Source organism: Rhinolophus hipposideros, assembly GCF_964194185.1.
Source record: "Rhinolophus hipposideros genome assembly, chromosome: 17".
Lineage (NCBI taxonomy): Eukaryota > Metazoa > Chordata > Mammalia > Chiroptera > Rhinolophidae > Rhinolophus > Rhinolophus hipposideros.
The window spans coordinates 56,762,896-56,786,429 of NC_138063.1; the positions used below are offsets into that span (position 1 = coordinate 56,762,896).

Below are 23,534 nucleotides of genomic sequence, written 5' to 3' on the forward strand. Positions count from 1 at the left end.
AAGGCAGCCAGGGAAAAGAAGACGGTAACCTACAAAGGAAAGCCCATTAGATTATCATCAGATTCTTCAGCAGAAATTCTACAAGCCAGGAGATAGTGGAACCAAATATTCAAACTATTGAAAGAGAGAAATTATGAGCCAAGAATAATACATCCAGCAAAGATATCCTTTAGATATGAAGGAGCAATAAAGACCTTTCCAGACATACAGAAGGTGAGGGAATTTTCTAATACACGACATGCACTACAAGAAATACTTAAAGAGGCTATTCGACCACCATAAACAGGGACAATTTGTGGCAACATAAAAAGGGGAAGAGTAAAGGCCTGAACCAGAATACGGGAATGGAGAAAGTAAGCGTGCTGAAGAAAATGGAATACTCTAAATATCAAACTTTCTTTTACATAAACTTAAGGCTAACCACTCAAAAAAAAATCCAAATCTGAAATATGTACTGTAATAAAAGAAGAAACAGTGGGAAACATCATAGAATACCACCACTCAGAAATAAAAGACAACAACAAAAAGGCAAAGAAACAATGGAGACACAGCTTTACCAGAAAACTAAAGACAGAATGACAGGAAATCCTCACGTATCAATAATCACCCTAAATGTAAATGGACTGAACTCACCAATAAAAAGGCACAGAGTAGCAGATTGGATCAAAAAACTAAACCCAACCATATGCTGTCTCCAAGAGACACATCTCAGGTACAAGGACAAGCATAGACCCAAAGTGAAAGGGTAGAAATTGACACTCCAAGTAAATGGTACCCAGAGAAAATCAGGTGTAGCCATAATGATTTCCGATGAAACAGACTTCAGGGTGAAAAAGATAACAAGAGACAAAGATGGATATTTCATCATGGTAAAGGGGACTATACAACAAGAAGACATAACAGTCATGAATATTTATGCCCCCAATCAGGGAGCACCAAAATACACCAAGCAACTACTAACAGAACTAAAGGGAGAAATTGACCAAACACAATTATACTAAGGGACTTAAATACATCATTGACACCTATAAATAGATCATTATAAAAGAAAATAAATAATGAAATAGAAGCCCTAAATGACACATTAGATGAAATGGACATCATTGACATATACAGAGCACTTCATCCTAAAACATTAGACTATACATTCTTTTTGAGTGAACATGGAACATTCTCAAGGATAGAACATATATTGGGACATAAATCAGCCTCAGCAAATTTAAGAAGATTGAAATCATACCAAGCATATTCTCTACTTACAAGGCTTTGAAATTGGATATCAACTGCAAAAAGAAAGCAGGAAAAAACACAAATACATGGAGATTAAACAACGTACTTTTAAAGAACAACTGGCTCAAAGAAGAAATTAGAGAAGATATCAAAAATACATAGAAACGAATAACAATGAAAATACAGTCTAACAAAATTTTTGGGATGCAGCAAAAGCAGTTTTAAGAGGGAAATTTATATCATTATAGGCCTATCTCAAGAAACAAGAAAAATCCCAAATAATTAACCTCATGTTACACCTTAAAGAACTAGAAAAAGAACAAGTGAAACCCAAGGTCAGCAGAAGAAAGGAAATAACAAAAATCAGAGCAGAACTAAACGAAACAGAGAAAATAAGACAATAGAACAAATTAATGTGACAAAGACCTGGTTCTTTGAAGAGATTATAAGAATTGACAAACCCTTGGCTAGACTAACTAAGATAAGAAGAGAGAAGACACTAATTAACAAAATCAGAAATGAAAAAGGAGAAGTTATCACGGACACCACAAAAATACAAAGGATCATCCAAGAATACTATGAAGGACTATACACCACCAAATTCAATAACCTAGAAGAAATGGACAAGTTCTTAGAAACATATAGCCTTCCAAGAATGAACCATAAAGAACTGGAAAATCTAAACAGACCGATCACCTGTAACAAAATTGAATCAGTCATCCAAAACCTTCCCAAAAGCAAAAGTCCGGGACCAGATGGCTTCACCAGTGAATTCTACCAAACCTTCAAAGAGGATCTAATACCAATCCTGCTCAAACTCTTCCAAAAAATTGAAGAAGAGACAGTACTCCCTAACTCATTTTATGAGGCCAACATGACCCTGATACCAAAACCTGGTAAGGACAACACAAAAAAAGAAAACTACAGACCAATATCTCTGATGAATACAGATGCAAAAATCCTAAACAAAATTCTAGCAAATTGAATACAACAATGCATTAAAAAGATTATTCACCACGACCAAGTGGGTTTATCCCTGGGGCACAGGATGGTTCAACATTCACAAATCCATCAATGTGATACATCACATAAACAAAACAAAGGACAAAAATCATATGGTTATATCAATTGATGCAGAAAAAGCATTTGACAAGATACAGCATCCATTTATGATTAAAACACTTAATAAAATAGGTATAGAAGGAAAATACCTTAACATAATAAAGGCCATCTATGACAAGCCCTCAGCTAATCTCATAATTAATGGTGAAAAACTGAAGCCCTTTGCTCTACGTTCAGGAGCACGACAGGGTTGTCCTCTATCACCTCTGCTTTTCAACGTAGTGTTGGAAGTCCTTGCCAGAGCAATCAGGCAAGAGAAAGAAATAAAAGGCATCCAAATTGGATTGAAGAAGTTAAATTATCACTCTTTGCAGATGACATGATGCTATATATAGAAAACCCTAAAGACTCCACCAAAAAGCTATTAGAAACAATCAACGAATACAGTAAAGTTGCTGGCTACAAAATCAATGTACAAACGTCCATTGCATTCCTATATACTAACTATGAAATCTCAGAAAAAGAAATACAAAAAACAATTCCCTTTGCAATTGCAGCAAAAAGAATAAAATACCTAGGAATAAATTCAACCAAGAATGTGAAGGACCTATATGCTGAAAACTATAAGACATTTTTGAAATAAGTTGAAGAAGATACAATAAAATGAAAAGACTTTTTGTGCTCATGGATTGGAAAAATCAACATAGTTAAAATGGCCATATTACCCAAAGCAATATACAGATTTAATGCAATCCCCATCAAAATCCCAATGGCATTTTTTAAAGAAATAGAACAAAAAAATCATCAGATTTGTTTGGAACCACAAAAAACCCCGAATAGCCAAAGCAATATTAAGAAAAAAAAACACTGCTGGAGGTATCACACTGCATGACTTTAGCTTGTACTACAGGGCTACAATAATCAAAACAGCATGGTATTGGCAGAAAAACAGACACATAGAACAATGGAATAGAATTGAGAACCCAGAAATAAAACCACATAAATATGGACAGACAATTTTTGACAAAGAAGCTAAAAACATACAATGGAGGAAAGACAGCCTCTTCAATAAATGGTGCTGGCAGAATTGGATAGCCACGTGCCAAAGAATAAAACTGGACTGCTATCTGTCACCATGTACCAAAATTAATTCAAAATGGATCAAAGACTTAAGCATAAGACCTGACACTATAAACTGCATAGAAGAAAATATAGGTAGTAAACTTATGCACCTTTGGTTCTAAGAGCATTTTATGAATTTGACTCCAAAGGCAATGGAAGTAAAATCTAACATAAACAAATGGGACTATATGAAACTTAAAAGCTTCTGCACAGCAAAAGAAACCATCGACAAAATAAAGAGGCAACCGACTGAATGGGAGATGATTTTTGCAAACAGTTCCTCCGATAAGAGGCTAATATCCAAAATATAGAACGAACTCATGAAACTCAACAGCAAAAAAACAATCAACCCAATTGAAAAATGGGCAGTGGACCTGAAGAGACATTTTTCCAAAGAGGACATACCAATGTCAATTAGACATATGAAAAAATGCTCAACATCACTAATCATCAGAGAAATGCAAATAAAAACCACAAGGAGATATCACCTCACTCCAGTCAGAATGGCCATCATCAACAAGACAAATAGTACCAAGTGTTGGAGAGGCTGTGGAGAAAAAGGAACCCTCATACACTGTTGGTGGGAATGCAGACTGGTGCAGCCGTTATGGAAGGCAGTGTGGAGGTTCCTCAAAATTACAAATATAATTACCATATGACCCAGCAATCCCTCTCCTGGGTATCTACCCAAAAAATCGAAAACATTTATCCATAAAGACACGTGTGCTCCAATGTTCATTGCAGCTTTGTTTACGGTGGCCAAGACATGGAAACAACCAAATGTCCTTCGATAGATGAATGGATAAAGAAGTTGTGGTATATATACACAATGGAATACTATTCGGTGATAAGAAAAGATGATATAGGAACATTTGAGACAACATGGATGGATCTTGAAAGTATAATGCTCAGTGAAATATGTTAGACAGAAAAAGCAGAGAACCCTATGATTTCACTGATATGTGGTATGTAAACCAAAAACAACAAAAGAAGAAGACAAACAAATGAGAAACAAAAACTCATAGACACAGACAATAGTTTAGTGGTTACCAGAGGGTAAGGGGGATGGTGTGGGTGGAAAATGAGGGTAAAGGGGATCAAATATATGGTGATGGAAGGAGAACTGATTCTGGGTGGTGAACACAGAATGGGATTTATAGATGATGTAATACAGAATTGTACACCTGAAATCTATGTAATTTTACTCACAAATGTCAGCCCAATAAATTTAAAAAAAATAAGGGGAAGTGAAGAACAGCAAAAACATTTGCCTTCAAAGGTATATACATGACAGTATCACTGAGTGACTATTTTAGCACCCAGGAAACACCTTCTTAAGGAGGAAGATCCATGGAATATAGTTATTGTATAGCGGAAGACGTGTATGCCGTTATTACGACACATTTATTCACAAAATGAATTGTGATTTTTGCCTCAGTGTGATACTTCAGCTTCTGAAATTTCTCAGTTATTATCAGCATATTTTTCTTATATGAACCTGCTCAGAAAACAATAATGGATCGATGACTTGTTCATTCATAAGTTGTGCATGATAGTTCCAGTGCTAATATATCAGTTCTCTCCTTCCTTCTACTCAGTGAAGGTTGCACTTTCCAGCCCTTGCATTGCGTGGGGCCATGTAACTGAATGGCCAGTGGAAGTGAATGGAAGTGAGCGGTCACTGAGGCATGGAAAAGTTGGGGTTCAGTTCTCTAGTCCGAGGCCCACTCTTTCCATGTTTAGCTGACCGAGGAAGCCACCTATTCCAGATGGTGGTGTCAAAGCATGGTGGAGCGTCTGGCAGTCAGGATTGTCAAGACCTGCCCATCCACATTTTTCCTGAGTGAGTAATAAAACATTAAGGTGTTAACCCACCAAAATGTTTAAAACTTGTATTTAGGTATAATTTACATATCATAGAATACCTAGGTGTTAAGTGTATAGCTTGCTGAATATTGATAAATGTACATGTCATGTAGCCACTACCCCAAGTTATTTTCTTGTCATTTTTCATCCCTCTTCCCAGAAAAACAATGTTTTGTAGTTTTCAGAGTAAAACTCTTGCACTTCTCTGGTTAGCTATTCCTAAGTGTTCTACTTTTTTTGATGCTATTGCAAAGGGAATTGTTTTCTTTCATTTTTTTAAAATTTCTTTTTCCCCCTTGTTCCGCCTAACCCTCCCCCCCACTCTGGTTCAAGCTGTTGTTTCTCAGTCTGGTTGTGTAGGACACAGCTCCCTGGCTCATGCTGGTATTATGAAACTTGCACTCCCCCCTAGCTGAGGCAGTTGGTAGCCGGTCATGGGTCGGCTGCTCACAGCAGCTCATGGCAGGTCTCTCACTAGCTGCTCACTGCTCACAATGGCCACTGGCCACTCACGATGGCCACTGGCCACTCATGGCAACAACTGGTAGCCCACAGCAGCACACCACAGTCCACAGCCATTCACACTGGCTACTGGCCACTCACGATGGCCAGCAGCAGCTCACAGCAGCCATGGTAGCACACAGCAGCCTGCGGCAGCCAACGGCAACTCATGCCCACCTCTGGTTGCTTATGGAAGTGACCATGCTCCAGGGAGAGCCATTGTTCACAATCTTAGCTGTAGAGGGCACAGCTTACTGGCCCATGTGGGAATTGAACCGGCGACGTCGGTGACTGTGTCATTAGCAGCACGGCGCTCCAACCACTTGAGCCACCAGGCTGGCACTAATTTCATTTTTTGATTGTTCATTGCGAGTTTATAGAAATAGAACAGAGTTTTGTATGTTAATCTTATATCCAGCAACCTTGCTGAACTAGCATATTACCTTTTTATTGTGTGTGTGTGTGTATGTGTGTGTGTGAATTCCAGAGGATTTTTTATATACAAGACTATGTCATCTGCAAATAATTTTTTCTTCTTCCTTTCTAATCTGGATGACTTTTATTTCATTTTCTTGTCTAATTTCCCTGGCTATAACTTCCAGTGCGATGTGGAATAAAAGTGGTCAAAGAAGACATTCTGATCTTTTCCCCAGTTTTCTAGGGAAAGCTTCCTTTTGTCTTTTAACATGGCCAAGCAATTTACTTTTCTTATTTTCTACTTTACCAGCCCTTCTCTTCCTCTTGTCTGCTTATTAAGAACCCAAATTAAAAAAACCCACCTCACCCAACTCCATCTTTAACCCACCCTCTGTACTGGTTGCCAAAGTATTACTTACAAAAACAAAATCTTTTGATAATAACAGCTACACCTGAAGGAGTTCACTAAGTGCCTAGTTCTGGGCAAGCACTCCATGTAATGTCAGCACTACTCTTATGTCCATCAGAAAACTGATGTACAAAGATAATCCAGGGAAAAGCTCTAGAAAGAGACAGAGCGCAGTCTTGTATCATTCTCACCTTTCCACATGTCACTGCTCTCTTCAGCTCAGCTGTTCTCCAGGTACCACACTGCTCAAAAGCTTCCTTTTCCAGAGCTAGGTCACATGGTCACTTCCAGCGGCAAGGGGACAAGGAAGTCTGGGGAAGGAAATATTTTTTTCCCCAAGTGCAGAATATTATTTCTCTCCTATTTATTATTCTGAAAAGTTTTCAAAACCACAGAAAGAGTGGAAGAATAATATAATGGATTCCAATATATATTTCACATAGATTCACCTATTGTTGACTTTTTTTTCTGAACCATTTGAGTGCAAGTTGCAGACAGATACTATGACACTCCATTCCCAAATACATCAGCATGCATCTCTCAAGAACAGAAAAATTAACATTAACTTAACATCACCTAGAACACTATTCCATATGTAAAACTTTCCCAATTTCCCTGTACCTCTTTATAGCTTTGTTGTTGTTGCTGTTGTCATTTTAATCCAGGATCTAATCAAGATTCACTGTTGCATTTCATTGTTATGCTTTTTTCATCTCTTTCAAACTACCTTTTTATTTTGTTTTTCATAACATTGAACTTTGGAAGAGTCCAGGACATTCTGGATTTGTCTGATTATTTCCCCATGGTAAGATTCAGGTCATACATTTTTGACAATACTCCACAAGAGATGTGTTCCTTATTGCTTCCCCCCTGGAGGGACATCATGTCAGGTTGTCCTATTCTACGTGATGCTAAATTTGGCCATTTGGTTAAGGCAGTGACTTCCAGGTCTTTTCATTGTAATACAGATTTACCTTTGTAGTTACTGAGAAATCAGTAGTGAGACTTGGACGTTGGGTGAATATCCTATTCCCCAACCACCTTTTACCCCAGGGTCTTAGTATTCATTGATGATTTTTGCCAGATTCAGTTAATACGCTGAGGGTTGCAAAATGGCAATTTTTAAACCTCACATTGATTTATAGGCATTCTTTTGTAAAGAAGAGTTTATCCCTTTTCTTCCATTCTCTCTCTCTATACATGGACCACTGGAGTTTAAAAAATTAAATGCTATAAGCTCAAATTGTCAAATTGTTATAATGCTCAAATTGTCCCAGATTTGATCAGTGGGAGCGTAAGAGGCAAACTTTTCTAACCAGGCACATTGTTGCACCAAAGAAAATTCTGTTGTGAGGTATTCTGTCATAGGAAGGATAAATGGTTATTGGGCATCAATTAGTGAGCCTGTCACACTTCATCTCCTCAAAGCCTCAGTTTCCTGGTCCTTAGAATGGGGTAATAACTCTCTCAGGATGATTTCCAGGACTAAATGAATTGGTCATGGATTAACTGCATGAAAAGTGTGTGTGCCTGTGTCATAGAGCCTGACACAAAGAAGGTACTAAAAAATATGAGTTTGCCTTCTTCTTCTTCTTCTTCTTTATGCCATGGCCTTTATTCAAATCCTCATTCTACTTTGCATTTATGTCAAATTATCTTCATCTGTTTGCAGCTAGGTTTTCTTGTCTGTGAGACAGGGATACAGAACTTGTTGTATTGTCATGAGGCTTAGCCATGCTGCTGTCAATGTAACTGCCACTCTAAGTTTTGTGGAATTCCAATTTTCTCCCAGAATTTTGCAGATGGGCAGATGATGGTGGAAGAGGGGGAGAAGGAGGAAGAGACCACACAGGGTTTCCTGGTCAACTGTGGCTCTGACTCTTGTTTTGCTGAATTAGTTTTGTGTTATTTTATTATCTGACCCAGCAGTGAAAGCCATCATTTTCTTCAAGTTTTACAACCCTCTTTCACATTCATAGAAGATGTTTGTGTGTTCAGGAGGCCTTGAAAAGTATGAGGAGTGTTATGCGGGGTCTTAGGACCCGCTCCCCGCACAAGAACGCAGGATATGGTAAGGCCAAAAAGGAACACCCATGGAGCCATAGATACGGGAGTCATACCACTATAGTCTTGCTGGCGGCTGGGTTGGAGACACAGGAAGCAGGAGCCACATGATCTGCAATCCGTTGTCCACTTCTCTGCCAACCAACCAACCCCTTAGTGTAGCCACGGAAGTTATATCAGTGGCTAATTGGCTAACTGGTTACAGCTGATTGCCAACTACTTACAGCTGGTGGCCATCTATTACCCAAGCCAGCACCTTTCCAGGTGAGGCTGAGAGCCTGAAAACTGCTCTCCTGGCTTTGTCCCCACAGGGAGCATGTAGTGGGTGCTGAAAGCGCCTGTGGGGATAGAGCCCCAGAGAACAGTTTCCAGGCTCTCGGCCTTACATGGGGGAGTGCTGGCTCGGGTGGTGGATGGCTGTCAGCTGCAGCTGCTCGGCGTTGGCTGTGGCTGGTTAGACAATTGGCCACTGATATAACTGCCATGGCTGCGCTGGTTGGGGAGTTGGTCAGTAGACAGGCAGAAAAGCAGACAGCAGGTTGCAGGTCGTGTGGCTCCAGCCTCCAGTGAGACTACAGTGCCACTAGTGAGACTATAGAGATATGACTCCCCTATCTATGGCTCTGTGGGTGTTCCTTTTTGGCCTAGCCATATCCTGCATTCTTATGTAGGGAGCGGGACTAGAGACCCCCACAAGCTGCCTTGCATGACAAATGGTGCAGGGAGCAGGGTCCCCTGCATGACAGTGCCCCATCCAGATTTTTTGCTAGCATGTGAAGCCATCCCCCAGCTGCTGTGGGTATGGGATGTTGGCAACTCACAGATGCCCCCTTCACTGAGGAATTGTCTTGGGCTGCCAATGACTGGCTGATGTGGGGCACAGAAAGCCAGTCCTCTTGCCTCACAGTGGAACTATTTCTGGCTGTAATTTGTGCTCCAGAGCCCCCTATTGGATCAGGCTGAAGGCAGTCTCCAGCTTTGACCACATCCTTACTTAACTTTTCCCCATTTTATCCTGTTTCCTCACTTCTTTTTTCCTGAGGCACTGCCCCCCTAAACTACTTGCCCCAGAATCCCCTACTTAGGTTCTGCTTATAGGGAAGTAATGGAGGACAGAAGGGAAGGAGGTAGATTTGCAAATAAAAGTATTTTGAATAAAATTAGCATATGTCCTTGTTCATAAAAACCCTCTAGCTGGTCCACTTCTGGAATGTTCACTGGCTTCTTCATCCAAGCTGTTCTCATCTGAGAGCATTTCACTGATCTCTGTCATTCATTCACTCTCTCCTCTTCATCTCTTCCTTTACAGGTTGCCAAGTGGAGCTCCAAATTACTCTTGCTATTTCATGTAGCAATCCAGTGTTCCCCAGTTCCAGATTTGAAACTCAGCTCCATTTAGCAATTCAGACAAACAAGAGGAGGCTTCATTCAAGGTCACTTTGGCTGTGAATATTGTGGGGACAGAGTCCCAGAGAGCAGTTTCCAGGTTCTTGGCCTCATGGGGAAAGGTGCTGGCTTGGGTAGTAGTGGCCATCAGTTGTGACTAGTTGGCTATCAGCTGTTACTGGTTAGCCTTTAGCCACTGATATAACTGCCGTGGTTACGTTAGTTGGTTGGTTGGCAGAGAAGCAGAAGGCAGAGTGCAGATCCTGTGGCTCCTGCTTCCTGTGTCTCCAACCCAGCCGCCAGCAAGAATGTAGTGGTATGAACCCCCTATCCATGGCTCCGCCGGTGTTCCTTTTTGGCCTCACCATATCCTGCATTCTTGTGTGGGGAGCGGTACCAGAGACCATGCATGACAAATGGCAATCATTTGTGTTCTTCTATTATACATGTAATCCTGTGTGAGAACCATAAACACAGTGCTTTGCACACTGCCCTCAATGCATAGTATGTATGCTTCTTCGACAATGTCTCCTAAACGCTTAGGACCATTCCCTGTCCTCCCAAGAATAAAATTCTGACCCTGGACTATAAGACTTTACATGATTTGGGCCTTCCTACTCTGCCCCTCTTGCCTCTGGCTTTCCTTTGCTCTCTTCTCCCTTTCCCTCCAAACTGGACCTTCTTTCTGTTTTGAATATGGTAAGGTCATTGTCATGCAGGGTGTCATGCGGGGTCTCAGCTCCCGCTCCCCACATAAGAACGCAGGGCATGGTGAGGCCAAAAAGTAACTCCCACGGAGCAATAGATAGGGGAGTCATACCACTATATTCTCACTGGGTTGGAGATACAAAAGCAAATATCTGCCAGTATCCCAACAAGGGGTCTTCCTGCACCCCAGTCTTTGGTGGCCGGACGAGACACAAGAAGGAGGATCCACACGATCCGCAATCTGCTATCCCCTTTTCTGCCTGCCAACCAACCAACCAACCAACCAACCCACCCACCAACCCACCAACCCACCAACCCACCAACCCACCAACCCACCAACCCACCAACCCACCAACCAACCCACCAACCCAGCGAGGCACTTATATCAGTGGCTGATTGGCTAACTGCTTACAGCTGATGGCCAACCAGTCACAGCTGATGGCCTTCTACTACCCGAGCCAGCACCTTTCCACATGAGCCGAGAGCCTGGAAACAGCTCTCTGGGACTCTGTCCCCACAGTCTTTCTGCCTCAGGGCTTTTGTATTGGTTGGTTCCCAGCATAGTTCTTCCTGTATCTTCTCCTGGCTAACTCCTACTAGTCCTTCGGTTTCAATAAAAATGCTTCTTCCTCAGAGAAGTTGCTCTGGCCTCTCAAATTAAAGGAGGCAACCTCCTATTAATTTCTCTCATGGCACTTATCACACTAGCTCCCAAGTTTATTTACATGCTTGCTTGTGTTTTCATTTGTTTCCTTCATTATATCTAAACATCATGAAGACAGGGCACGTCTTGTTAGTCATTGTATTCCCCACGTCTAGGTCCATGCCTTCCCGGTGCTTAGCGAGTGCAGCTCAATAGTAGTTTGCTGAAAGAACCCAGCCCAGAACCATCTCAAGTTTGCCTTTACATGATTGGCTCAGCCCCCTCGATCTTCTCCTGACCTCAGAACATCACCCTTGGCTCAGCTTCAAGGGTGATCTTTCCAAAAGCGAGCACTGACCATCTCTCCCCTGCTTTTTGGTCTGCCATTCCAGGCTCTCTACGCATATGCACTCTCTGCTTCACTTTCAACACGTTTTCCACGACTTCTACACCACGCCTCCCCGCGCACTCCCTCATTACAGGGTAGCCTGGGCTGGCGAGACTACAGCCCCCACAATGCCCCGCGGGTCCATGCCACATGACTGGTTGAGTCTCCGGCGGCGACCAATAAAACGTGGTTTTGTTGGGTTGTGCCTCTGCAGCCCGAGTCCCGGAAGCCACAGCTTGGCGTCAGCCTCGTTGCTGGGGAGCCGAGTCGCTTGGACACCTCCCACTCTGCTAACTGCGATGGGGAGCATTGAGAGCAGCGAGAGCCGCAGGGTGTCCTTCGGAATGGACGAAGATGAGCGGGTCCGGGTGCTGCAGGGCATCCGGGTGAGCGGGCCGCAGGCGGGCGCTACGAGGAGCGTGGTCGGGGCCGGGCGGGCTTGGAGTGCGCTCGAGGGCGCGGATGCTGCGGTCCGGCCTAAGGGGAGGTGCAGGCCAAGAGCGGGAGGGCGCGTGTTCTTCATTGAGCCCTCCCTGATTCTTGGTGGAGTGCGTCTCTTTGGCCAGTAAATGAGGGAGGTGAGGCTCGAGAAATGCCCGGCGTTTCCGGTGCAGAGAGTGGCCACCTTCAGGTTTCACCACTACGCTGGCATCAGGGAGAAAGAGTGGAGAGCGGGAGAGGTAGGGAGGCCACATTCTAACCGCACTTGACTTAATTGTTACCTGAATCTGTTCCCCCTCACCCCAGTGCGCGCGTCTTGTTATATATACATGAGATGCTTCCAATCCTGGACAACTGCAACAGTTTCTTAACCTGGGGCTCTCCTCTTTTGAACACTGCAGCCAAAGGGGCACTTCAAAAGTTGTGAATCAAATCACATACACTTCCCCTTACTTAAAAACCTAAGCAAGGGTTTTAATGGATACCTAGTGCATTTAAGATGAAGGGCAACCACCTTTCCTTGTTTACAAAGCTGTGTTGACCTATCTGTTCACCTCTCATGCCAGTTCCCTCACCTCCCGCTCCCCGCCCCTCCCCCCCTTACCTTTCACTGGCCTCAGGACCTCCTAGTCCCAGCAAGATGTTGGCTTGCTGCAATCACAGGACCTCATTAGCTGTTTTCTTTCCCCAGATTTTCTTGTATCTGGCTCTCACTATTCTTGGTATATTTCAAGTGTCATCTGAGTATGCTTACTTGACCACTTTATCTACACTGTCTTCCCATCCACACTGTCACACATTTACGTTTTTTCATAGTGCTCATCACCATTCGACACTCGTATTGATAATTTACTTGTTTATTGTGTTTCTTGCTACAGGGTAAGTTCTTTGAGGCTGAGGCTCTTGTTTGATTTGAGACTCTCCCCACAGCACATAGAAGAATAATAAAAGCAGTTAACATTTGATGCTTAATGGGGGCCATGGTGTACCCTTGATAGGTATTCTCTCATTTAATTTTCAACAGCCGTATGAGAGACGTAGAATTCTATTTGCTCATTTTATAGATTATGGACAACTGAGGCATTGACAGATGAAGTAACTTATTCCAAGTTCAACTAAATGACAAGTGATAGAGCCTGTTTATTTAATGCTACACTTCCTCCTATACATTTTCCTGGCACATAGTAGGTGCATTGTAAATAATTGAGTGATTAAATGGATGGACGCAGCGCAGTAAGAGTCCAAGTTTAAATGGAATCCAAATCTGGGTGTAGGTGAATTAATTAGGGAAGTGGCTCAGAAAAAGACATCAAGAGGTCTAACTTCTGAATGGATGCTCATTAGCTGTGTGACCTTGGGTGAACAACATACCTTTTGAGCCCCAATCACATTTTAAAAAGATGGGGTATGTGTGATAATACTGTGTGCTTCTTGGGATAAGATGAAGACGTGTGTGGAAGTGTTCAGAGAAAGTACAGAGTGCTTTATAATAGAGTGAAGGTCTCTATTCTTCGCTTGGCACAGTACTTAGCACAGTACCTAGCACATTGCTATCTAGTGCTGACTTTATTCATGCAAAGACAAAAAGGGGAGGAGATGGCTGATATTGGAAGGTTGACAAGTAGAATTTAGAAAGATACCCTTGACTCTGTTTGGGTGCTTTCCCACCTTTGTCACCTGGTATCCTGCTTTTGGGAATGTTGCAAAATTAGGTCAGTGGGGGGAGCCTTCTAAGGTTCAGGGTTTTCCTTTAAGTTGACAAAGGAGCATCATCTTTTTGGGTATTATCAGACAGGTACATTTTATTTCTAGTTCTCTCAATTCTGCAAAGTATAAATTCTCTTTAAAAATGGAGAATCAAGCTTAGAGAGGTTAAAGAATGTGTTACCTGAATAACTTCTGGGACTTTAATCCAGATCTTTTTTTTTTTTTTTTTTTAATTTTATTGGGTAACAGTGTGTTTTTTCCCAGGACCAATCGGCTCCAAGTCAAGTCATTGTCCTTTCAGTCTAGTTGTGGAGGTTGCAGCTCAGCTCCAAGTCCAGTCGCTGTTTTCAATCTAGTTAAGGGGGGGACGCAGCCCACCCTCCCATGCAGGAATCGAACCAGCAACCTTGTTGTTAAGAGTACTTGCTCTAACCAACTGAGCTAACTGGCCACCTACTGGCAGCTCAGCAGCAGCTCAGCTCAAGTTGTCTTCAATCTAGTTGTGGAGAGCGCAGCTCACTGGCTCATGTGGGAATTGAACTGGCAACCTTGTTAAGGGCACGTGCTGTAACCAACTGAACTAACTGGCTGCCCCCTAACCGAGATCTTTTGGGTGCAAAAAATAGCCTTTCTCTCTACTCCAGGTCTCTCCCCACCACTGATATGCAAGATAGCGTGAAGATTCTGTGACAAAGCCTCTACCTGTCGGGAGTGCTGGTGCCCCACTTAGTTCTACCAGATGTTATTAAAATGAAAGGGAGCTTTGGTGACTGGTTGACTGCTGGGCAAACTCATTAGAGAAAATAAATGACTTGTCCTGAGGCATACTGTGGGGTGCATGTCCCCGTGCTATGAGAGCCCCTTTGTCCCTCCTCTCCCTCCCTTGCTCCTTCCTTCCCCTTGTATGCCAGGTTTAATACAGGGAGATTAGAGAAAAAGAAGTGACGGCAATGAAGTGTTTTGGTGTAGAAGCTTTTTTGTTAGCAGTTGCTTGAGGGTTGGGGAGTCCACCTTGTCTTTAGGCAGGTGAATAAATATCAGTAAAAAAGATCATTGAATGAACAAAATGAGAAGTGAATTTAATAGAAAGTAGATCCTAAAAAAGAATATCTGCCCCAGCTCCTTCAGAGAAAATTAAATATTCTTAAAGAACACTTGTGTTTAATCCCCTGCGCCTGGTCCTGGAAAGTACTCTAATTCCCTTAAAATTAAATGCTAGGGCCTTACTAGTTTGCACACTTATTTGCATAAATTTACATACTGAAGTCAAGCCCTAATTCCATGGAAGCTAAAAAACATTTAATTAATGCAAAATTCTGCACTTATACTGAACTCTAGTTTTCAGAGCAAGCATGTGTGAAATACATAAAGATTCCATTTTAACCAGTATGTTTAACCTCACCCTCCAATAAGAGAAGGCACACGGCAATAATGTCCTGTATATGAGGTCGGACAATTAAGTTCACAAACTCATCCTAGAAAAAGTGCTATATAAATCATCGCTGAGTATCACTACGGTCACCTTTGAAGTACTCCCCTTGGGAAGCAATGCACCGACGCCAGCACCTAGTCCACCCTTCAAAGCAACTTTGGAACTCTTTTTACTGGATTCTCCAGGAGAGCTGTCGTTGTATTACCCTTAATGTCCTGAATGTCATCCAAATGCCTTCCTTTTAATATTTCTTTTATCTTCGGGTAAAGAAAGAAGTCACTGGGGGCCAGATCAGGTGAGTAGAGAGAGTGTTTCAATACAGTTTTGTGTTTACTGGCTAAAATTTCCCTCATAGACAGTACTGTGTGAGCTGGTGCATTGTCGTGATGCAAGAGCCATGAATTGTTGGCGAAAAGTTCAGGTCGTCTAACTTTTTCATGTAGCCTTTTCAGCACTTCCAGATAGTAAACTTGTTCAGTTTGTTCAGTTGGTACAAATTCATAATGAATGATCCCTCTGATACTAAAAAACATTAGCAACATCGTTGCAACGAGTTCGTGAACTTAATTGTCAGACTTGTATATCTGCATTACCTCTTCTCTGCCCCATGTGAGTAGCTGTCTTTGGTGACTCAGATGAAGATGGTTCTTCAACATTCAGACTCCTTACTGTCTCCATCCTTTTCCCTTCCAACCGTTCTGTGGCTCTTCCCTGGTTATTTCCTCAGCCTGCTACTTCAGGTGTGCCCCTAGGCTCATTACACCCTCCTGGCTATATCACCTTTATCATCATTTATTGTTCTTGTGAAGCAAGTCTGGGCCACTACCGAAGGGAAGACCAAGGAGGATGCAATAAGACACTCAAGAAACCGTCCCCAAACATGCCAGTACCACAGAAGCCACATGCTGAGCACCTCACCCATAGCTACTGTTTATCCATCACCTCTGCAAATACTTACTGTGAATGTGTTACTGGCCAGGCATGGGACCTGGCAGATGATAAGGGACAAAGCACAAGGTCCCTGCCTTCGTGGAGACCTCAGCCCAGGAGCAAGGACAGGACAAAAGAAAGAAAGAAAGGGAAGGGAATAAAAGAACTACAAGTGCTGTGAAGGAAAAAAAGTGTCCATAGAGTAACGGGGCTACAGGCTCAAGGGATGATGGTCAGCTAATGCCGCTCTGTGGAAGTGACTTTGAAGATGTTCCTGAGGCAGCCAGGAAAAGTGTGCCATATTTACTCTTTGCTGAGTGTTTTAAGAGTACAATCTCAAATATCCCCCATGCTAACCTTGTGAGATATCATGCCCATTTCAGAGGAGAGGAAACAGGTTCAAGTAGGTAAAGTAACCTAAGGTCACAGCGAGTTAGTGGTAGAGCTGGAAGCTCAGACGTTCCAAGTCCATAGCTTATGCGCTTGCCAGCTTATGCACATGGGCTGGGATACTGGAGACAGTTGGCTAGGTGCTGAGACCAGACCTGTGATGAGCACTGAATGCCAGGCAAGACTGTTTACATGTTACCCTGGAGGCAACACTGCAGTTCTTTAATCAGGAGTGGAGCTTTGTAAAGACTATCTGATGATAGTGATTTTTGTTTTTTTGAATTAAAGTTTATTGGGGTGATAATTGTTAGTCAAGTTACATAGATTTCAGGTGTACAATTCTGTATTACATCATCTGTATATCACATTGTGTGTTCACCACCCAGAGTCAGTTCTCCTTCCATCACCATATATTTGATCCCCTTTACCCTCATCTCCAACCCCCCGAATCCCTTTACCCTCTGGTAACCACTAAGCTATTGTCTGTGTCTACGAGTTTTTGTTTCTCATTTGTTTGTCTTGTTCTTTTGTTTTCAGTTTTATATACCACATATCAGTGAAAACATGGTTCTCGACTTTTTCTGTCTGACTTATTTCACTTAGCATTATAATCTCAAGATCTGTCCATATTGCAAATGGTACTATTTCATCTTTTCTTATGGCAGAATAGTATTCCATTGTGTATATATAGCACAACTTCTTTATCCATTCATCTATCAAAGGACACTTTGTTTCCATGTCTTGGCCACCGTAAATGAAGCTGCGATGAACATTGGAGCACATATGTCTTTATGTGTAAATGTTTTCTAATTTTTTGGGTAGATACCCAGGAGAGGGATTGCTGGGTCATGATAATTCTATTCGTAATTTTTTGAGGAACCTCCACACTGCCTTCCATAGTGGCTGCACCAGTCTGCATTCCCACCAACAGTCCACCCTCAACAGTCCATGAGGGTTCCCTTTGCTCCCCAACCTCTCCAACACTTGTTACTATTTGTCTTGTTGATGATAGCCATTCTGACTGGGGTGAGGTGATATCTCATTGTGGTTTTTATTTGCATTTCTCTGATGATTAGTGGCGTTGATCATTTTTCATGGCCATTTGTATGTCCTCTTTGTAGATAAATGTCTCCTCAGGTCTTCTGCTCATTTTTTAATTGGGCTGTTTGTTTTGTTGTTGAGTTGTATGAGTTCCTTATATATTTTGGATATTAGTCCCTTATTGGAGGCATTGTTTGCAAAAATTTTCCATTCAGTTGGTTGCCTCTTTATTTTGTTGATGGTTTCTTTTGATGTGAAGAAGCTTTTTAGTTTGATAGGTTCCCATTCATTTACTTCAGCTTTTATTTCCTTTGCCTTTAGAGTTAGATTCATAAAATGCTCTTTGAATTCCCCTAAGGTCCATAAATTTAGTACCTATGTTTTCTTCTATGCAGTTTATTGTCTCATGTCTTGTGTTTTTAGGTTCTTGATCCATTTTGAGTTAATTTTGGTACATGGCGACGGATAGTCTAGTTTCATTCTTTGGTCCGTGGCTTTCCAATTCTCCCAGCACAATTTATTCAAGAGGCTGCCTTTTCTCCATTATATGTTTTTGGCATTTTTGTCAAAAATTATCTGTCCATATTTATGTGGGTTTATTTCTGGGTTCTCAATTCTATTGCATTGTTCTGTGTGTCTTTTTTTCTGCCAATACCATACTGTTTTGATTATTGTTGCCCTGTAGTACAAGCTTGAAGTCAGGGAGTGTGATACCTCCAACGTTGTTGTTTTTTCTTACTGTTGCTTTGGCTATTTGGGGTCTTTTGTGGTTCCATACAAATCTGGTAATTTTTTGTTTTATTTCTTTAAAAAATGCCATTGGGATTTTGATGGGGATTGGATTAAATCTGTATATTGCTTTCGGCAATATGGCCGTTTTAATTATGTTGATTCTTCCAATCCATGAACATGGAATCTTTCTGTTTCTTTGTGTCTTCCATTTCTTTTAAAAATGTCTTATAGTTTTCAGCATATAGATCTGTCACATCCTTGGTTAAGTTTATTCTTTGATATTTTATTCTTTGTGTTGCAATAGCAAAAGGGATTGTGTTTATAATTTCTTTTTCTGAGATTTCATTGTTAGTATTTAGGAATGCAATGGACTTTTGTACAATGATTTTGTAGCCAGAAACTTTACTATATTAGTTTATTCTTTCTAATAGCTTTTTGGTAGAGTCTCTAGGGTTTTCTTTATACAGCACCATGTTATCTGCAAAAAAAACAACCACCAAAAAAAAGTGACAATTTAACTTCTTCATTCCCAATTAGGATGCCTTTTATTTCTTTCTCTTGCCTTATTGCTCTGGCTAGGACTTTCAATACTGTGTTGAAAAGCAGAGGTGATAGGGGACAGCCCTCTCGTCTTCCTGAACGTAGAACAAAGGGCTTTGGTTTTTCACCATTAATTATGATAATTAGATGAGGGTTTGTCATATGTGGCCTGTATTATGTTAAGGTATTTTCCTTCTATACCTATTTTATTAAGTGTTTTAATCATAAATGATGTTGTATTTTGTCAAACGCTTTTCTGCACCTATTCATATAATCATATGATTTTTGTCCTTTATTTTGTTTATGTGGTATATCACATTGATTGATTTGGGTATGTTGAACTATCCTTGTGCCCCTGGGATGAACCCCACTTGGTCGTGATGTATAATCTTTTTAATGCATTGTTGCATTCGATTTGCTAAAATTTTGTTTAGGATTTTTGCATCTGTATTCATCAGAGATATTGTTCTGTAATTTTCTTTTTTTTCTATCCTTCCCAAGTTTTGGTATCAGGGTAAAGTTGGCCTCATAAAATAAGCCAACAAGGGAATATTATGTTTTCTTCAATTTTTTTTAGAAGAGTTTGAGTAGGATGGGTATTAGGTTCCCTTTGAATGTTTGGTAGAATTCACTAGTAAAGCCATCTGGTCCTGGACTTTTGCTTTTGGGAAGGAATCTGGTTACTGATTCAATATCCTTACTGGTGATGGGTCTATTTAGATTTTCCAGTTCTTCGTGATTTAGCCTAGGGAGGCTAGATGTTTCTAAGAACTTGTCCATTTCTTCTAGGTTATTGAATTTGGTGGCATGTATCCTTCATAGTATTCTCAGATGATCCTTTGTATTTTGTGGCATCCGTGACAACATCCCCCCTTTCATTTCTGATTTTGTTTATTTGTGTCTTTTTTGTTTTCATCTTAGTGAGTCTAGCCAAGTGTTTGTCAATTTTATTAATCTTTGCAAAGAACCAGCTCTCTGTCGCATTAATTTTTTCTATTGTCTTTTTGTTCTATATTTCATTTAGTTCTGTTCTGATTTTTATTATTTGCTTCCTTCTGCTGACTTTGGGTTTAATTTGTTCTTTTTCTAGTTCTTTAAGGTGCAACATGAGGTTATTTATCTGGGATATTTCTTGTTTCTGGAGGTAGGCCTGTAATGATATAAATTTCCCTTTAAAATTACTTTTGCTATATTCCCAAAATTTTGGTGGATATTTTCATTTTCATTTGTTTCTATGTATCTTTTGATCTCTCTTCTTATTTCTTCTTTGACCCAGTTGTTCTTTAAAAGTATGTTGTTTATACTGCCTAAGGCAATATACATATTCAACGCAATTCCTATCAAACTACCTACAGCGTTTTTCACAGAAATAGAGCATGTAATCCTAAAATTTATATGGGACCATAAAAGACCCCAGATAGCCTCAGCAATCTTGACAAATAAGAACAAAGTGGGAGGTATAACGATACCTGACTTCAAATTATACTACAAGGCTACAGTAATCAAAACAGCATGGTACTGGCATAAAAATAGACACATAGATCAATGGAACAGAATAGAGAGTCCAGAAATAAATCCATGCCTATATGCCCATTTAATCTACGACACTGGAAGCCACAATGTACGATGGGGTAAAGACAGTCTGTTCAATAAATGGTGCTGGGCATCCTGGACAGACACAAGCAAGAAAATGAAGCTGGACCACCTCCTTACACCATATACAAAAATAAATTCAAAATGGCTTAAAGACTTAAATGTAAGATCTGAAACCATAAAATATCTAGAAGAAAACATAGGAAGAAACTTCACAGACGTTACCCAGAGTAAGATTTTTACTGATATATCCCCTCGTGCGAGGGAAGTAAGAGAAAAAATAAACACATGGGATTACATCAAACTAAAAAGTTTTTTCACAGCAAAGGAAACCATCAATAAAACAAAAAGGGATCCTACTGAATGGAAAAAGATATTTGCCAATGATATATCTGATAAGGGGTTAATATCACAAATCTATAAAGAACTCACTCAACTGAACTCCAAAAAAAACAAACAACCCAATTAAAAAATGGGCAGAGGACATGAAGAGACATTTTTCTAAAAAGGATATACAGATGGCAAACAGACATATGAAGAAACACTCAACCTCACTAACCATCAGAGAAATGCAAATGAAAACCACAATGAGGTACCACCTCACTCCAGTCAAAATGGCTATCATCAATAAATCAACAAACAACAAGTGCTGGCACAGATGTGGAGAAAAGGGAACGCTTGTGCACTGTTGGTGGGATTGTAGATTGGTGCAGCCTCTATGGAAAACAGTATGGAGGTATCTCAGGAATCTGAAAATGGAACTACCCTATGATCCAGTAATTCTACTCCTAGGCATCTATTTGGAGAAATTCAAAACTCCAATTCAAAAATCTGTATGCACTCCTATGTTTATTGCAGCACTATACACAATAGCCAAGACATGGAAACAACCGAAATGCCCATTGGTAGATGACTGGATTAAGAAGCTGTGGTATATTTATACAATGGAGTATTATGCAGGCATAAAGAAAAAAGAAATCTTACCGTTTGCAACAACATGGATGGATCTAGAGAACATTATGTTAAGCGAAATAAGCCAGAAAGAGAAAGACAAGTACCATTATGATCTCACTTATATGGGGAATCTAAAGAAAAGAATAAGTGAATGAACTAATCAGCAACAGTTCTGGGGACAAAGAGGAAAAACTGAGGGTTGTTAGATGGGTGGGGGGGTGGGGATAAGGGGAAAGGTGAGGGGACTAGAAAACAGTTTGTAACCACAAAATGGCCTCAGGGTTTTTGAAAAATAATTTCAGGAACGTAATCAACAATGTTGTAAAGATTTTGTAGGGTCTGATGGACACAGGTCCCATTTGGGAGACCACCTCAGGGAAGATGTAGATGCTTGATCAATGTACTGTACACCTGAAACTGAACAATAATGAATGCCAAGTATAATTTTATATATATAATGTGATGGCTCGGTGTGATGTAGGAGGGATAGTGGAAGGGGGGATGGGGGAGGGGGGTTCACAGTGTGAGGGATATAAATGATAAACGTCGAAGTATTACCTTGTCTTGTGCACCTGAAACTAATAATAATTAAAAAAAAAAAGAGTCACATATGGGAAAAAAAAATAAAAGTATTTTGTTTAATCTCTACATATATGTTGTTTTTTTTTTTTTCTTTCTTTTTGCAGTTGATATCCAAATTTACATCCTTGAAATCAGAGAATATGCTGTGGATGATTTCAATCTAGTTAAATTTGTTGAGGCTAGTTCTATGTCCCAATATATGGTCTATACTTGAGAATGTTCCATGTCCACCAGAAAAGAATGTATAGTCTGATGTTATAGGGTGAATTGCTCTATAAATGTCAATTATAAATGGACCCAGCATATGGTTGGGTCCATTTCATCTTATGTCATTTAGTGCTGATATTTATACATTTTCTGTTTGGATGATCTATCAATAGCTCTCAGTGATGTGTTTAGGTTCCCTAGTATAATTGTGTTTTCTCCCTTTAGTTCTCTTAGTACTTTTTGGGATATTTCGATGCTTCCTGGGTTGGTCGCATAAATATTGATGACTGTTATATATTCTTGTTTTTATCATTATGAAATGTCCATCTGTGTTTCTTGGTACCTTTTTTTTATCCTGAAGTCTGTTTCATCTGATATCAGTATAGATACACCTGATTTTCTCTGGATACCATTTGGTGGAGTGTCAATATCCACCTTTTCATTTTGAGTCTGTATTTGTCCTTTTAGCTGAGATGTGTCTCTTGGAGGCAGCATATGGTTGGGTTTAGTTTTTGGGTCCAATCTGATACTCTGTGCCTTTTTATTTGTGAGTTCAGTCCATTTACATTTAGGGTCATTATTGATATGTGAGGATTTCCTATCATTCTATTTTTGGTTTTCTGGTAAGACTGTGTCTCCATTGTTTCTTTGCCTTTTTGTTGCTGTTTATTATTTAAATGTTGTGGTATTCTATCATTTTTTCTTCTTTTTCTTTTATTATGCTATATATTTCAGTTCTGGGGTTTGTTTTGTTTTTGAGTGGTTACCATTAAGTTTATGTAAAGGAAGTTTCATATTTCGAGTATTCCATTTTCTTTAGCTTGCTCACTTTCTCCACTCCCACATTCCGGTTCAGGCTTTTACTCTCCCCCTTTTTATGTTTTTGTTGTCACTCATTATCCCTATTTATGCTGCTTGAATACCCTCGTTCAGTATTTCTTGTAGTGCACGTTGTGCTTAGAAGATACCCTCAGCTTCTGTATGTCTGGAAAGATTTTTATTCCTCCTTCATATCTAAAGGATATCTTTGCTGGATATATTGTTGTTGGCTCCTAATGTCTCTCTTTCAATAGTTTGAATATTTGATTCCATTCCCTCCTGGCTTGTTGATTTTCTGTTGAAAAAAAATCTGATGGTAACCTAATGGCTTTCCTTTGTAGGTTACCATTATCTTTTCCCTGGCTGCCTT

General features: G+C 40.5%; 1 protein-coding gene across 3 annotated transcripts in view; it reads left to right on the forward strand.

The window, feature by feature from the left end:
- The first annotated feature begins 12,012 nt into the window (after nt 1–12,012).
- Nucleotides 12,013–23,534, forward strand: part of PLXNA1 (plexin A1) — a 394,709-nt gene continuing 383,187 nt past the window's right edge. The window contains exon 1 of one of the 3 annotated variants that reach the window (XM_081078527.1): nt 12,013–12,182. In XM_081078527.1, coding sequence (XP_080934653.1) covers nt 12,096–12,182 — 87 coding nt within the window. In that variant the 5' untranslated portion in view covers nt 12,013–12,095. Of the gene's footprint in view, nt 12,183–12,443; nt 12,477–23,534 lie in introns of those variants that run through there. The other 2 variants (XM_081078529.1, XM_081078528.1) reach the window with 2 other exon arrangements.